Genomic DNA, 14,907 nt, shown 5'->3' on the forward strand with positions numbered 1-14,907 from the left:
GGTGGACTCATGTCTGCCCCCCAGAAAGGGTGGGTTGTGTATCTGGATGTGCATAAGTCCAGGGGGAATGGTGGTTTGAAGCCATGATTGCTGGGGGACCTTCCTGATTTCCTTTCACTGGACATAGTGGAATGTCATGGAACTGAGCAAGAGGAGAGGCCAAGTCCTGTTTCTGGAGAGGACTCAGAGCTGGCAGCAGGAATGACTGGAGGCCAGTTGGATAGAAAGCAGCTTGGTGGAGAAGGACCTTGTGATCCTGGTGGAGAACAAATGGACCCTGAGGTGGCAATGAGCTCCTGAGGCAAAAGGGGCCACCAGTCTCCCGGGCAAAGTGTTGGCAGGAGGTTGAGGAGGGTGACCCTTCCTCTCTCCTCAGCACTGTGAAGGTCCCATGTGGGGTCCTGTGTGCGGGTCTGGGTTCCCCACTGGAAAAAGACATGGAATTAGTGGAGTAAGGCCAGTGCAGGGCCATAAAGATGCTTAAGGGGCTGGAACATCTTCCACCTGAGGAGAGGCTGAGAAAGCTGGGACTTGGGAGTGGAGGTGGTAGAGACTCCATCCTGAGACGTATTTAAACCCAACTGGCCCTGGTTTATGCTCAATGTGGCCCTGCCTTAGCAAGTGGATTGAAGCACTTGCTGTCCAGATGTTCCTGCCAGACTCAATGATTCTGAGATTGTGTTTCTCAGGAGGACCATCAGCTCATGCTGGGAAAGATAGTCAGGGGTTCGCTGGTGCAGGGAGATGTTGATAGAGGCATGTGGAGGGGGGCATTATGAGTTTGAAGCTTTTGTTTGAGCAAGTGATGGCCTTGTGACACATCATGGAAGCCCCATAGATGCCAGTCTGTTTTGGTGGTGGTCATGCTGGTTACCTGTTTCAAAGGAGAGCTATTGTGGTGCACATGCACCCACCATAAAGTCCTATTGCGCCCTGACTTTGTTTTGGTTATCTTGGAAATACCTTAGGAAAAAAAAAGGAAGAGGCATTGTCTGAGGCTGGGATGCAGGAGAATTTATTGAGGAACAAAAAGAGTGAAAAGGACTGAGCGCCAAGTAGAAGGTCACAGGTATAAGCTACATGAAGGGTGACCATCAGGTGAGGTGTCTTGTGTGAAACAGATCTTGGCAGAGCACCAAGATCTTCCTGCCTTTCTTAGAGGAGGAACCATGGACAGAAGGGTCCACTGTGTGGAGCTTCAATGCAGTAGGTGGTGTCCGTAAGGGGTGGTGGCGAGGGCCCTTAGCAGATGTATCCAGCCCTTCTGCCGCCAAAGCAGCCCAGGCCTCCAAAGCCATAGCCGTTGCCGTAGCCGAAGGCGCCGGAGTTGATGGCAACTCCCTGGGCACCGAGTTCGTTGCCCACGACAGCTGATGAGGAGGATCCGACGGCGGTGCTCTGGGGGTGGGAGGTGAGGATGGGTCCTGGCAGGGTGACCAGCACGGCGGGAGGCTGGATGACGACGCGGGAGTCCTGGCACTGCAGGGAACAGGGCTCGTTGCAGCTGTTGGCCAGCGGGGTGGGTCCGCAGGGGCGGCAGGCGTCGTAGCAGGCCATGTGTGTGGTGTGGAGGGGCCCTGGAAGGGACGAGAGGCTGTTGAGCAAGCGCAGGTGTGTGGGGGTGCGAGGAGCGGTGGTGCAGGAGGGCGAGGGAGTGGGGAGGCTGGTGTGGGGCTGTGGGGAGCGTGGCGGTGGGGAGGCGTGAGGGCTGCTGAGGCTGGGGCCAGAGCGTGCTGGAAGAGAGGGGCCAGGCGGGGCAGGAGAAGGAGGGCAAGGGGGTTGAGGCTCACCTTGTTGAGCGCGGAGGGAGGAGAAGGCGTCAGGAGAGTGTGTGAGGGAGAGAGGCGCTGGGCCGGCTTTTATGCCGGTCCCCGAGGGGCGGGACAGGCTTTGCGCATGGCGGCATTTTGCAGCCAGCAGCTGTCTGATGCCACAGCCTGGCCAGGAATGAGGAGGGTGTGTTTTCCTTCCCACAATGCTCCAGTTTCTTGTTTTTTTCTTGAGAACGTGTCCACTTGGCCTTGGCAGCAGCAGCTTTGAAGTCCATGAATTAGAGGACAAGGACTTGGCGTTGATGGCGCGTGTCAGGGCGGGCAGAGAACGCGGCCAGGGCGTAGCAGAGGTGGAGTGTCGTCAGTGAGATCATCCCACAGCACTCGTGTGGTTTGCGGTTGCCTTGTGAAGAGAGGGCCCCAGTTCCTCACAGCCTTGACAGGCTGGTCCTGGCTTTTGGGCTTTTGTAGTCATGAGGGCTGCCACTTCCAATGTCCTTTCACTCCCTTTCTTGCTACCATCTCGCTAAGCCTTTCTTTAGGCCTGGCCTATCCCACTGAGTTTCCTTTATGGGTGTCTTGTTGCACCTCTTGCTGCAAGCTTGTAGCTGGGTATACTGGGCTTACGTGGCACGGTTTGGGTTGCAAGGGAGCTGCTTGGTTGTTCTCTGTCAGAAGCTTGCACAAGTTTCCCTATGTGTGAAACAGAGTCCTGAGCTGCAGAAAGATGACCTAGTGGGGTAGAAGACTGGCTGGAACTCCGGAGAAGAGAGTTTATGACCTCTGTAAGGCAGGGCAGGCAACTTAGAAGGACTACATGAGTGTTGTGAGTTTCTGCAGGGAGAACACTAGAAGGGCCAAAGCTCAATAAGAACTTCATCTGCCTACTGCTTGAAAACATGACCATGCCATGGCATTGATGGCGCGTGTCAGGGCGGGCAGAGGATGCAGCCAAAGCGCAGGAGAGGTGGAGTGTCATCAGTGAGGTCATGCCATGGCACTCGTGTGGTTTGCGGTTGCATTGTGTGGAGGGGACCTCATTTGCTTGCAGCGCTGACAATCTGCTCTGGGCTTTGGAGCTGTGCTGGCCTTGAGGAATTGTCTCTTCCATGGAATAGGATCCCTGCGTGGCTTGCTTGCATCTGACTAATCCTTTCCTTCCACGCTCCTTACGATCTCTGGGGGTCTTGGTGTGTGTCTTGCGTATGAGCTGGGTATACAGAGTTTATTTTTTAAGGTTTTAGTTGGAAGCTGAGCAGAGGTTCTGGAAGTTTACTCATGGTACATAGACAGTGTTGGTGTGTAGACAACAAGCTGACCCTGTTTCTCCCAGAGAAAGTGGGTGTTGATGTCTTGGGCTACCGTAGTCATTGATGGCTGAAAAACTGACTGGATGGCAGAGCCCAAAGAGTTGTGGTACTGGAGTGAAATCCATTTGGTGGCCACTCACAAGTGCTTTTCCCCCTGGTTAAATACTGCGGCCAGTTCTGTTTAATAATCTTTCTTCTTGATCTGGACGAGAGGATCGAGTGCACCCTCAGTACATCTGCAGATGACACCAAGTACAGGCAGGAGCGTTGAGCCACTTGGAGCTGTGAAGGCTCTACAGATGGCCCTGGAAAGACTGGATCAATAGGCTGAGACCAATTGCATGAGGTTCAACAAAGCCAAGTGTCGAGTCATGCACTTGGGTCACCACAACGCCATGAAGACTCCAGTAACTGTCAAGAGCTGTGGAAGAGTAGCTGGAAAGCTGCCCGGTGGTCAAGGACCTGGGGGTGTGGGTCGACAGTGGCTGCATATGAGCCAGCGTGTGTGGCCGTGACGGCCACCGGCGTCTTGGCTTGTGTCACACCAATGCCAGCTGGTGTGGCCAGCAGGAGCAGGACGGTGACCATGCCCTATTCTGGGCACTGGTGAGGCCACCCCTTGAATGGTGTGTTCAGTTTTGGGCCCCTGAGGGAAAGAAAGACCTTCAAGTGCCTAAGCCATTTCAAAGAAGGAGAAGGAAACTTGTGACAAGTTGGAGCACAGCAGTGATGGAGGACCCACTTTGGGTTTTAGGGTGTATAGCCTGGAGAAAAGAAAAGTGAGGGGAGAGCTCCTGTGTGTCTGCAACTGCCTGAAAGGAGGTTGTAGTGAGGAAGGGATTCAGTCTCTTTTCCAAACGACCAAGTGACAGGACAAGAGGAAATGGCCTTAAGTTGTGCCAGAGAACGTTTAGATTGGATATTAGGAAAATTTTCTTCCCAGACAAGGGTTGTCCACAGTGGAGGAGATGACCACCTGGAGCCCGTAGAGGACCTGACGCTGGAGCAGGTGGGTGCACACACAGGAGGTGTGACCCTGTAGGAAGCCTGTGTTGGACCACAGAATTGGTGGGACCCGTGAACCCATGAGGAAAGTCTAAATACCAAATGATTCTGTCATTCTGCTCCTGGTGGAGCTGGAGAGTCATGCTGGGGAAGGAAGATGGTCAAGTGTGTGTTGTCATAGGGAGGTGTCACCAGAGGCATGTTGAGGAGAGTGTTCTCATGTCAAAATCTTTCTTTGATGCAGTGATGGGCTTGTATGATGTTGTGGAAGACCCTCAGATTCTGGTCTGTGTTCTTGGTGGTATAGGTGGTGACATATTTCCTGGGAGAAGTCTTGTGGCCCTTTTCCCCCCTATCCAGTTTGCTTCTTGAGCCCTGGCTTTGTGCTGGGTGAGGCTGGAAGAGCCTTGAGAGAAGAAAGTAAAGCGAGATGTCTCAGGCTGGGATGCAAGAGATCTTTATTGAGGAAAGACAAGAGTGAAAAGGCAGGAACAACAAGTAGGCGGTGACAAGTATAAGCTGCACGTAGGGTGAGCGTCAGCTGAAGTTGCTTCTGTGACAGAGATCTTGCCAGAGCACCAAGATCTTCCTGGCTCCTTTAGAGGAAGAGCCATGGAGAGCAGGTCCACGTGCCAAGAAGGGTCCAGAGGTGAGTCGATAATCCATGCCGTAGCTTCAGTGCGGTAGGTGGTGTCCGTCAGGGGTGGTGGCGAGGGCCCTTAGCAGATGTATCCAGCCCTTCTGCCGCCAAAGCAGCCCAGGCCTCTAAAGCCATAGCCGAAGCCGTAGCCAAAAGCACCGGAGTTGACAGCAACTCCCTGGGCACCGAGTTCGTTGCCCACGGCAGCCGATGCGGAGGATCCGACGGCGGTGCTCTGGGGGTGGGAGGTGAGGATGGGTCCTGGCAGGGTGACCAGCACGGCGGGAGGCTGGATGACGACGCGGGAGTCCTGGCACTGCAGGGAACAGGGCTCGTTGCAGCTGTTGGCCAGCGGGGTGGGTCCCCAGGATCCGCAGGCGTTGTAGCAGGCCATGTGTGTGGTGTGGAGGGGCCCTGGAAGGGACGAGAGGCTGTTGAGCAAGCGCAGGGGGCTGAGGGTGCGAGGAGCGGTGGTGCAGGAGGGCGAGGGAGTGGGGAGGCTGGTGTGGGGCTGTGGGGAGCGTGGCGGTGGGGAGGCGTGAGGGCTGCTGAGGCTGGGGGCAGAGCGTGCTGGAAGAGAGGGGCCAGGCGGGGCAGGAGAAGGAGGGGAAGGGGCTTGAGGCTCACCTTGTTGAGCGCGGAGGGAGGAGAAGGCGTCAGGAGAGTGTGTGAGGGAGAGAGGCGCTGGGCCGGCTTTTATGCCGGTCCCCGAGGGGCGGGACAGGCTTTGCGCATGGCGGCATTTTGCAGCCAGCAGCTGTCTGATGCCACAGCCTGGCCAGGAATGAGGAGGGTGTGTTTTCCTTTCCGCAGTGCTCCAGTTTCTTGTTCTTGTCTTGAGGATGTGTTCACTTGGCCCTGGTGGCACCTTTGAAGTGTGAGCTTTAGAGGGCAAGGACTTGGCGTTGCTGCCATGTGTCAGGGCGGGCAGAGAACGTGTCCAAAGCAAAAGTGAGGTGGAGTGTCATGAGTGAGGTCATCCCACAGCACTCGTGTGGTTTGCGGTTGCATTGTGTGGAGGACGCCTCATTTCCTCACAGCCCTTGCAGCCTGGTCTGGGCTCTGGAGCTGTGCCAGGCATGAGGAGCTGCCTCTAAGCTGGTCTTTGGTCTGTCCCCTCTTCGGTAACATCTCTCTAAGCCTCTCTTTAAGCTTGACTTTCTAGTTGGGTTTGATCAGTGCATGTCTTGGTGCCCCTCTTGCTTTTAAGGTTGCAGCTGTGTTGTTTGTTATACATTCAGAATGTTTTGGAGCAAGGGAGCTACAGGGGTGGTTTCTGAGATAAGGCTGTCGAGGATTCTATGATGTTCATAGAGAGTCTGTATGTGCAGAAATATGAAGCTGTGGTGAAGAGGACATTCCTGGCTAAACAGAGAACTTTAGCTGGATCTCTGGATAATAATGAGAGAATATGACTTTTACAGGAAGGGGCAGGTATGTCAGGAGGACTACAGGGATGTCATATGGTCATGCAGGGGGAAAATCAGAATTGCGACAGCATAATTACTACATAATCTGGTTATTGTTCTAAAATACAATAAAATTATTCTAGAGATACATTTCGAAAAAAGGAGGGATAAAGAGAATCTCCATCCTTTACTGGTTGTGGGGGCAGTCACATGGCCAAATATGAAGAAAATGCTTTAATGCTTTTTTCATCTCAGTTTTTCTAATAAGACCAATAATTCTCTTGATACGAAGCCTCTGATGTAGAAGACAGGGAGCAGAACAAACCCCCAGAATCCACGAGGAAATGGTTGGAAACCTCCTACACCAATTAGACACTCACAAACCTATGGGGCCTGATGGGATCCAGCCAAGCGTACCGAGGGAGCTGGCGGAGGCGCTCACCAAGCCACTTTGCATCATTTATCTGCAGTCCTGGCTCAGCAGGGAGATCCCACTTGGCTGGAGGTTGGCAAATGTGCTGCTTATGTAAGAAGAAGGGACAGAAGGAGGATCTGTGGATCTGCAGACCTGTCAGTGTGACCTTGGTGACAGGGAAGGTCATGGAGCAGATCATGTTGAGTGACATTATGCAGCACGTATGGGATGGCCAGGTGATCAGGCCCAGTCAGGATGGGGTGATGAAAGGCAGGTCCTGCTTGGCCAACCTGATCTCCTTCTCTGACCAGGTAACCCACTTAGTGGATGAGGGAATGGCTGTAGATGTTGTCCACCTGGACTTTATTAAAGCCTTTGACAGTGATTCCACTGGAGAAAGTGGCTGCTCATGGCTTGGACAGGTGTATTCTTCACCGGCAAAAAACCTGGCTGGATGACTGGGCCCAAATAGCTGTGGTGACTGGAGTTAAATGCAGCTGGTGGCTGCTCACAAGTGGTGTTCCCCAGGGCTCAGTGCTGGGGCCAGTTCTGTTCAGTATCTGTCTCCATGGTCTGATGTGGGGATCGAGTGGACCCTCAGTAGGCGTAGCCTGGAGAAAGGGAGGCAGAGGGGACACCATCTCACTCTCTACAACTACCTGAAAGGCGGTTTTAGTGAGGTAGGTGTCAGTGTCTTTCCCAAGGAAGAAGCATCAGGACAGGAGAGAATGTGCTCAAGCTGCACCAGGGGAGATTTACATTGGATATTAGGGAAATTTATTCACCAAAAATGTTGTGAAACACTGGAATGGACTGCCCAGGGTAGTAGTGGAGTCATCATCCCTGGAGGTGTTTAAAAGATGTGTGGATGTGATGCTTGGGGACATGGTTTAGTGGTGACCTTGGTATTGCTTGGTTAACACTTGGATTTGATGATCTTAAAGGTCTTTTGTACCTTAAGCAAGCATTTGATTCTATTCAATGGCACCAGCCAGCTCCAACCAGACTGGTTGCTGGTGAAACCGGAGCCAGTCAGCAATGGTGGTAGCACAGATGTGTGAACATCTTTAAGAAGGGGGAAAACTGCTGCAAAATTGTAACTGGAAGAGAGAGAGGGATGGATGTATGTAAAGAGAAAACACCCTACAGAAAGTAAGTTCAGTGAAGAAGGAGGTGCAGGATGTGCTCCTGGTGCTGGAGCAGAGATTCCCCTGCAGCCCGTTGTGAACCCCACGCTGGAGCAGATTGTCCCACTGCAGCTTTGTGAGCACCTGCCATCCAGCCAAGATCAACCCAGCAGAGCAGGGTCACAGGCTTGTTCCTGCTCCTGGTCCTCAGTGCCCCAGGCTGTGCCTCAGGGACCCCACACTGAGGAGGACGGTGACGTCACAAAGGGGCTTTCTGTGTGACCTCAGAGCACAGGGACGGTTGCTTGGTGTCCCCTGCACTGGTGCTCCATGGACCCTGCAGCAGGGAGGCTGGTGGTCCAGAGACCCCCTGCATTGGTCACTGTGGGGCCTGCAGAGAAGAGGGGATGGTAGCCTGGAGATCCCCCCCAAGGGATCATTTGGGGACCCCACAGCAAGGTGAGACCGTGGTCTGGGGACTCCTGCGTAGGTGGAATGGGGACCATGGGGCCTGGGGGACGATGTAACAAGGATCGACACCTGACTCAGCTGAGGACCCCACAGCAAGGGGGTGGTGACCCAGCATATGTTACAGAATCACAGAACATTAGGGATTGGAAGGGACCTCAAAAGATCATCTAGTCCAATCCCCCTGGCACAGCATCAACACCTAGATGAGGTTACACAGGAAGGTGTCCAGGCAGGTTTTGAATGTCTCCAGAGAAGGAGACTCCAGAACCCCCTGGGCAGCCTGTTCCAGTGTTCTGTTACCCTCACTGAGAAGAAGTTTCTTCTCAAATTAAAGTGGAACCTCCTGTGTTCCAGTTTGAACCCATTACCCCTTGTCTTACCGTTGGTTGTCACCGAGAAGAGACTGGCTCCATTCTCCTGACACTCAGCCTTTATATATTTGTACACGTTAATAAGGTCACCCCTCAGTCTTCTCCATACTAAAGAGACCCACTTCCCTCAGGCTTTCCTCATAAGGGAGATGCTCCACTCCCTTAGTCATCCTTGTTCCCCTAATGGTGTTAAAGACCTTATCAAAGACTAGATAGACAATATCCTCTGCCCTCTCCTTGTCTACCAGGCTAGTTATTTCATTGTAGAAGTTTATCAAGTTGGTCGACTGTGACTTCCCCTTGATGGATTTTCCACCAAAGGGTTATTACTGTTTCTATTAGCTCTGGTACTTAGCCCAGATATGCAAAAAGACTATTTGGTGGAGTTCCAGTGATCAGCATGTCTTTTTCCAGAAGCTTTTCTTTGAAGAAGTAATTTAGAGAGAAATTTGAGTTTATTTTTTAGGACATGCTGCCACCTTACATTGACACTGAGTTAGTTTTACATGAATTTTTAACTAGTGAGGCACACAGAGGTGCAACTCTCAGATTTATGAAAGACAATTCAGAATAAACAAACCTGTTTTGTCTTAATAGCCATGTTCTTCACCACCATGCTGCTCTTGGCCATTCAGAGTATCATTGCTATCATGACAGCATTACAGAACCTGGACACACTAGAGCTCCCAGACCATGATGTTGTTTGTTTTCAGTTTGCAGGATTACACTTGCTTGAAAATAATTCACAGTACAGCAAGAAGGTTTCTTTAAAGTAATTTTGTGAAAACTTTTCTGGAAGAAATATTCTGAAGTCCTCGTTCATGCTCTGAAGTGGGAGTGCAATAATACTGGCTTTAATGAAGAAGTGGCAGTGGAAGGGAATATAAGTTCATACAGAACTTGACCTCTCATTGTCAATGGAAAGTAATAAAATTAAAAAAAAAAAAAGGGATAAAAATTACCTGGAAAGTAATGCTAATCTGCTGGCACGAAACAAAACACGTATTTCTATTTACTTTACATTGTGCTTTTCATTATATGTAGTTTTTAAATCAGCTTTCCCAAAACAACTTTTCAGTTGTTTCTTTTGCTAAGAATTTGATGCTAACAAACTTTTCCCTCTGTCCGATCACCAGAAGCATGTCATGCCAACTACTGTGAATAATCTACTGTAATTACTCCAGAGAGATCTGGGAATCTTTAAGCACCCTGCACGTCCTAGGGTGAGGTCTGGATATTGCTGCTTCGTCTCAGACATTTACCTTACTTATCGCAAACCCAAAGACTTCTTCAAAGTAAGCAGGTTGACTTATAAGGAGCAAGTAGAAGGTCCAACTTCTGCAAAAGTTTGCCACAATGATTGCATAAACTGGCATTGAAGTGAAAAATCTCTTCCAGGGTGTACGAAATTTCTGGGAGAAAAAAAATGAGTAGGCAAATAGCAGAGTAAAGACCCCCGTACCTTTTAGTATCAGACAATCCAGTACATTGCATCTGATTTGCACTGAAAACACTTACAATGCAAGTGAAAGATGTCTCCTGGATTACTGGCAAAAGACAAGTAAATAAACTTCCTTAGGATATTCAGGATTCTTAAGATGCCTACTCTACTATTATGACTCTACTTACTGAAATTACACAAGGTCTTCTGGAATCTTGCTACTGGGATAACAGAATCAGTAACAGAAGCAAAGAAAACTAGAGAAAAGTTTGTACCGTTCCCCACTTTTTGGCATGATGCAGTTTTAGATATTGTGCTGAAAGGATTGTGAGAAAATGATCATCCAAGTTCAGAAATATGTGGTAGCGCAGCAACAAGCAGCTACCCAATTCATTTCGGTCGGCCAAAATAAAATCCTTATCGTAGAAGATTTAATTTCTACAACTTGCTATTGGCATTTCCAGTTTTTATTTATGCCTCAATACTCCATACAGCAAGAAAAAAAGAAATAATTAAAAACAGTTTCAGTGTCCTTTTCACTTATAATAGACTTCAAATCAGAAGCCAAAATATGTCGCTGCGGCAATATACGTTGACATTCTACTTTTTTTAAAAAAACGGTAGTTGTGTTCCACAGACGAGTGTATGCCTGTGGTTGTGTGTGAACACAGTGGTGGTACTAGTGTCCTATGCAGTAAAACCACTGTACAGCAAGGGGAAAACCATGGCTTGGAACAACTGAGTGTGTCTCCAGCCAAGATCTGAGTGTCTCCAGCCAAACTTCAGGAGCATGCCCAGAAGGAGAGACCGGTACTTCATACTCTCAGCAAGGCTATTATACAAAACATATAGAGAAAAGAGTTTGGAGTTATGTTGCTCCAGAATGTTCTAGAGTAAAAGACAAGAAGGAATATTTTAACAAGAAACAGATTTAGTTTTCACCACTAGAGAAAACAAGTTATCTAAGGAAATGAGGAGAAGTTTGATGGGAAAATAGGTTTTAGTTTTAAGTTTCCAGGATCTTGCAGGATCACCTCAGAGAGAGAAATCCTAAAACAATGAGCTGTGTTGCCCAGGGTCCTGGCCGCAAGGGGACGCAGGATACAGGACTCCTGTGTTTTTGTCCCTGGAACCTGACCGTGAGTGAAGATGGTGTCATGGGCACTGCCAGGTGGTTGGGCTGGGGACCACAGCAAGGGGGGCCATGACAGGGACCCCACATGGGTGCCCTGACACCTGCAGGTGAGGCAAGCAGTGCAGGGTCTGTTGATGTATTTACTGATCGCAGTTTTTTTCGGCTGTTATTTAATCAGGACAATTTCCTTCCATCTCACTCTTCCGCGTCTCCTGAACTACCCTAGTCTGAGGCCTTTGGTTTGGTTCTGGCAGCATTTCTACTCCTTCATTCCATCATTCATCCTTCAGCAGTTGTTTTGGGGCCATTTGTTGAGGATTATCTCTTGTAAAAGAAATGTTGATTTTGAGGTCCTGAAAGGCACCTTCTGGAACATTCCAGGTGCTTCTATAGTGACTGTAAGCTGCCCACTGATGGTCAGGTTGTTACCTGCGCCCTGACTGGCTGGTCAGTGAGTGCTGAGGCAGTGCCTGGTGTGGGGAGGGGAGGCTGCGACTGGGGGCTGAGGCTGGTGAGCTCTGGGAGAGCTGGTGAGGCCGGTGAGAGGCCCAGGGGAGCGGGACCGGCAGGCAGGGGAGGCTGGTGAGTGACGGCTTTGGGGGGTGAATGTGGGGTGAGCGCCGAGGGGTGAGGCCATTTCTGTGTGCAGTGTTTGTGGGGCCAGAGTGGGACTGGGCGTAGTGCAGGGGCAATGGGAGGCGTGTGTGGTGCGCGGGGCTGTGAAGCTGAGAACCTCGAGGGGATGTTTGCATGGGAAAGGGTTGGGGAAGCAGGATAGATGAGACTAGAGCAGTTGAGATGGAAGGGATCTTCAGTGATCATCAGGTCCCACTGCCAGAGCGCTTCAGGGTTGAGTATAATTTAAATCATGTTTTTAAAAGCAGTGTCCAAATGCCTCAGAAACACTGACAGGCTTCGGGTATCAATCACCTCTCTAGGCAGCCTGTTGCAGTGTTTGACCACCCACCCTGTAAATAAATGTTTCCTCATATCTGGTTTAAACCTCCAGTGCTGCAGCTTTGATCCATTCCCATGTGTCCTGTCACTGGATCTGATGGAGAAGAGCTCAGCACCTCCCTCTCCATGTTCCCTCCCCAGGAAGCTGCAGAGAACAGTGAGGTCGCCCCTCAGCCTATTTCTGTCCAAACTACACAAACCAACTGTCTTCAGTTGCTCCTTTAGGACACGCTTTCCAGCCTTTTCTTCACCGTAGTTGCCCTCCTGTGGGTGCTTTCAAGTACCTTGACATTTTTCTTTAATTGTGCAACCCAGAACAGGTCACAGTTCTCCCCTATTGCAGACAGATAAAAAGCTTTACTAATATCCAGAAAAGCTACTTCTACCACTTTCCCTCCATCCACTAGGCAGGTGACCTTATTGTAGGACAGGAAATCAGTTACACAGGACTTTCCCTTAGTGAACCCCTGTTGACTGTACCTGATGATTACATTACCCTTAAGTGCTTCTCAGCAGCACTCAGTTGGATCTTCTCCCTAATTTTCCAGGTACTGTGGTCAGACTAACAGGTCTGCAGATTCCTGGCTCTTCACTCACGCCCTTTTTACAAACTGGAATAACGTTGGCTGGCTTGCAGTGAGTGAGAGCATCTCTGGCCTCCCCAGACCTGGCTGAATTCAGTGGAGGTGAGTGTGGTGAGGGTTGTTCACCGCATGAGCAGTGTTTGTTGGTGAGGAAGATGAGGTGGGGCAGGAAGGGTCTCTGTGCGTGTGTGTTGATGGTGCTGGAGCGCCTGGCAGGCAAGAGGCAGGTTGGGCCAGTGCAGGGCTGGGCTGGTGGTGCTGGTGAGTCAGGTGGACTCAAGTCTGCCCTCCAAAAGGTGGTTGTGTATCTGGATGTGCATAAGTCCATGGGAAACGGTGGATTGCCAATGTAGCTTCCTGATTTCCTTGGACACAGTGGAATCTCATGGAACTGAGCAAGGGCAGAGACCAAGTGCTGTTCTGGGGAGGACTCAGAGCTGGCAAAAGGAATGACTGGGGGACAGTTGAACAGAAAACAGCTTGGCATAGAAGGGTCTTGTGGTTTTGGTGGAGAAGAAATGGGCCCTAAGGTGGCAATGAACCCTTGACACAAAAGGAGCCACCAGTGTCCAAGGCAACATTAAGGATAGTCTTGACAGAAGGTAAAGGTAGGTGGCTGTTCTTCTCTCCTCAGCACTGGTGAGGTCCCGTGTGGAGTCCTGCGTGCAGGACTGAGTTCCCCAGTGGAAAAAGGACATGGATGTATTAGTGCGGTTTCATGAAGAAGCTAAAGGGTCTGGAACATTTTCCACCAGAGGAGAGACTGAGAGAGCTGGGATGTTTTAGCCAGGAGGCAAAGAGCACATGGGGGATGTTATCAATGTGTGGAACTTTCTGAGGGGAGGGAATGAAGTGTGTTTGCTGGGAGGGCTGGAGAGTCATGCTGGGGAAGAGAGTTATTCATGTGTGTGCTGACATGGGAGATATCTTGTCCAAGATGAGCGCAGGGAAGCGTTCTCATGCAGAAGGCTCTGTTTGAGCCAAGGTTGGTTTGTGTCACATCCTGGAAAACACTGTGCGCAGGTGTTGATGGTGGCATATTTCCTGGGAGAGGTCTTGTTTCCCTTTTCCACTCACCCCGATGAGCTACTGAGCCTGGTTTTTGTCAGGTGAAGTTGGACGAGCCGTGGGAGAAAAAGACAATAGGCTGCATCTCTAGCTGGGATGAAGGAGAATTTTATTGAGGGAGAAGAGTGAAAAGGCAGGAGTGCCAAGTGGAACAGCACAAGTCTGAGGTGCAAAGAAAGATGTGGGAGAAGAGGAGAAGGACCTTCATGGAGGTACGCAGGCAGCCCAGGCTGGCAACTTCCCTGCTTCTGTGTTTGGTGCCTGGAGACGAGGAGCCATGGACAGCAGGTCCATGTGCCAGGAAGGGCCTAGAGGTGCCTGTCCTCAATGTGTGCCGTTGCTTCCAGGGTGTGTGTGGTTGGCATCACGGGCGGTGGCGAGGGCCCTTAGCAGATGTATCCACCCCTTCTGCCACCAAAGCAGCCCAGGCCTCCGAAGCCGCCCAGTCCTCCGAAGCCGTAGCCAAAAGCGCCGGAGTTGATGGCAACGCCCTGGGCACCGAGTTCGTTGCCCATGGCAGCCAATGAGGAGGATCCGACGGCGGTGCTCTGGGGGTGGGAGGTGGTTGGCTCCAAGAGTGGTGCTACAGGCAGGGCTTTGGATTTTTTGATAATGGTTGGTTCTATAACACACCAGTCCGGACAGTGTCACGTGGGAAAGATTTATCTCAGAGGGGCAAAAGAATGCTGGGGCAGGAATTAGCTGGGCTCATTTGGAGAGCTTTAAACTAGGCTCGAAGGGGGATGGGGTTGTAGCTGGGCTTGTCCCAGTGGGGCAGCATTCTAAAACTGATGAGGACCAGGTGGCCTCCTATGCTCCTAGGGAGAAATGGGAGTGCTCTGCTCGCTCCCTGAAATGCCTGTACACCAATGCGCGCAGCATGGGGAATAAGCAGGAGGAGTTAGAATCCTATGTTCGGCTGGGAGATTATGACCTGGTGGCAATTACAGAAACATGGTGGGACAGTTCACATGACTGGAATGTGGTCATGGATGGCTATGCCCTTTTCAGAAAAGACAGGCCGGCCAGGCGTGGTGGTGGAGTTGCTCTCTATGTGAGAGAGCAACTATAATGTACTAAATTCTGCCCAGGAGTGGATGATGAGCGAGTTGAGAGTGTATGGGTCAGGATCAAGGGGCAGGCTGGCAGGGGTGACACTGTTGTGGGTGTCTGTTACAGGCCACCAGATCAGGCTGAGGAAG

The 14,907-nt window shown here is 50.9% G+C and overlaps 2 protein-coding genes across 2 annotated transcripts; both read right to left on the reverse strand.

Annotated features, from left to right (window-relative positions):
* Window positions 1-1,242: 1,242 nt before the first annotated feature.
* Window positions 1,243-1,557, reverse strand: LOC308038258 (feather keratin-like; the record flags this gene model as incomplete). Its single annotated transcript, XM_080340610.1, has 1 exon — window positions 1,243-1,557. One exon carries the CDS (start codon window positions 1,555-1,557, stop codon window positions 1,243-1,245), a length of 315 nt encoding a protein of 104 aa, XP_080196736.1.
* A 3,249-nt stretch (window positions 1,558-4,806) lies between these two features.
* Window positions 4,807-5,121, reverse strand: LOC308037779 (feather keratin-like; the record flags this gene model as incomplete). The annotated part of the gene is made up of 1 exon (XM_080339782.1): window positions 4,807-5,121. The coding sequence occupies one exon, from the start codon at window positions 5,119-5,121 to the stop codon at window positions 4,807-4,809; it is 315 nt and encodes a 104-aa protein (XP_080195908.1).
* Window positions 5,122-14,907: the final 9,786 nt, after the last annotated feature.

The sequence above is a fragment of the Nesoenas mayeri genome (genome assembly GCF_963082525.1).
Source record: "Nesoenas mayeri genome assembly, chromosome: 2".
In the NCBI taxonomy this organism is placed as follows: domain Eukaryota; kingdom Metazoa; phylum Chordata; class Aves; order Columbiformes; family Columbidae; genus Nesoenas; species Nesoenas mayeri.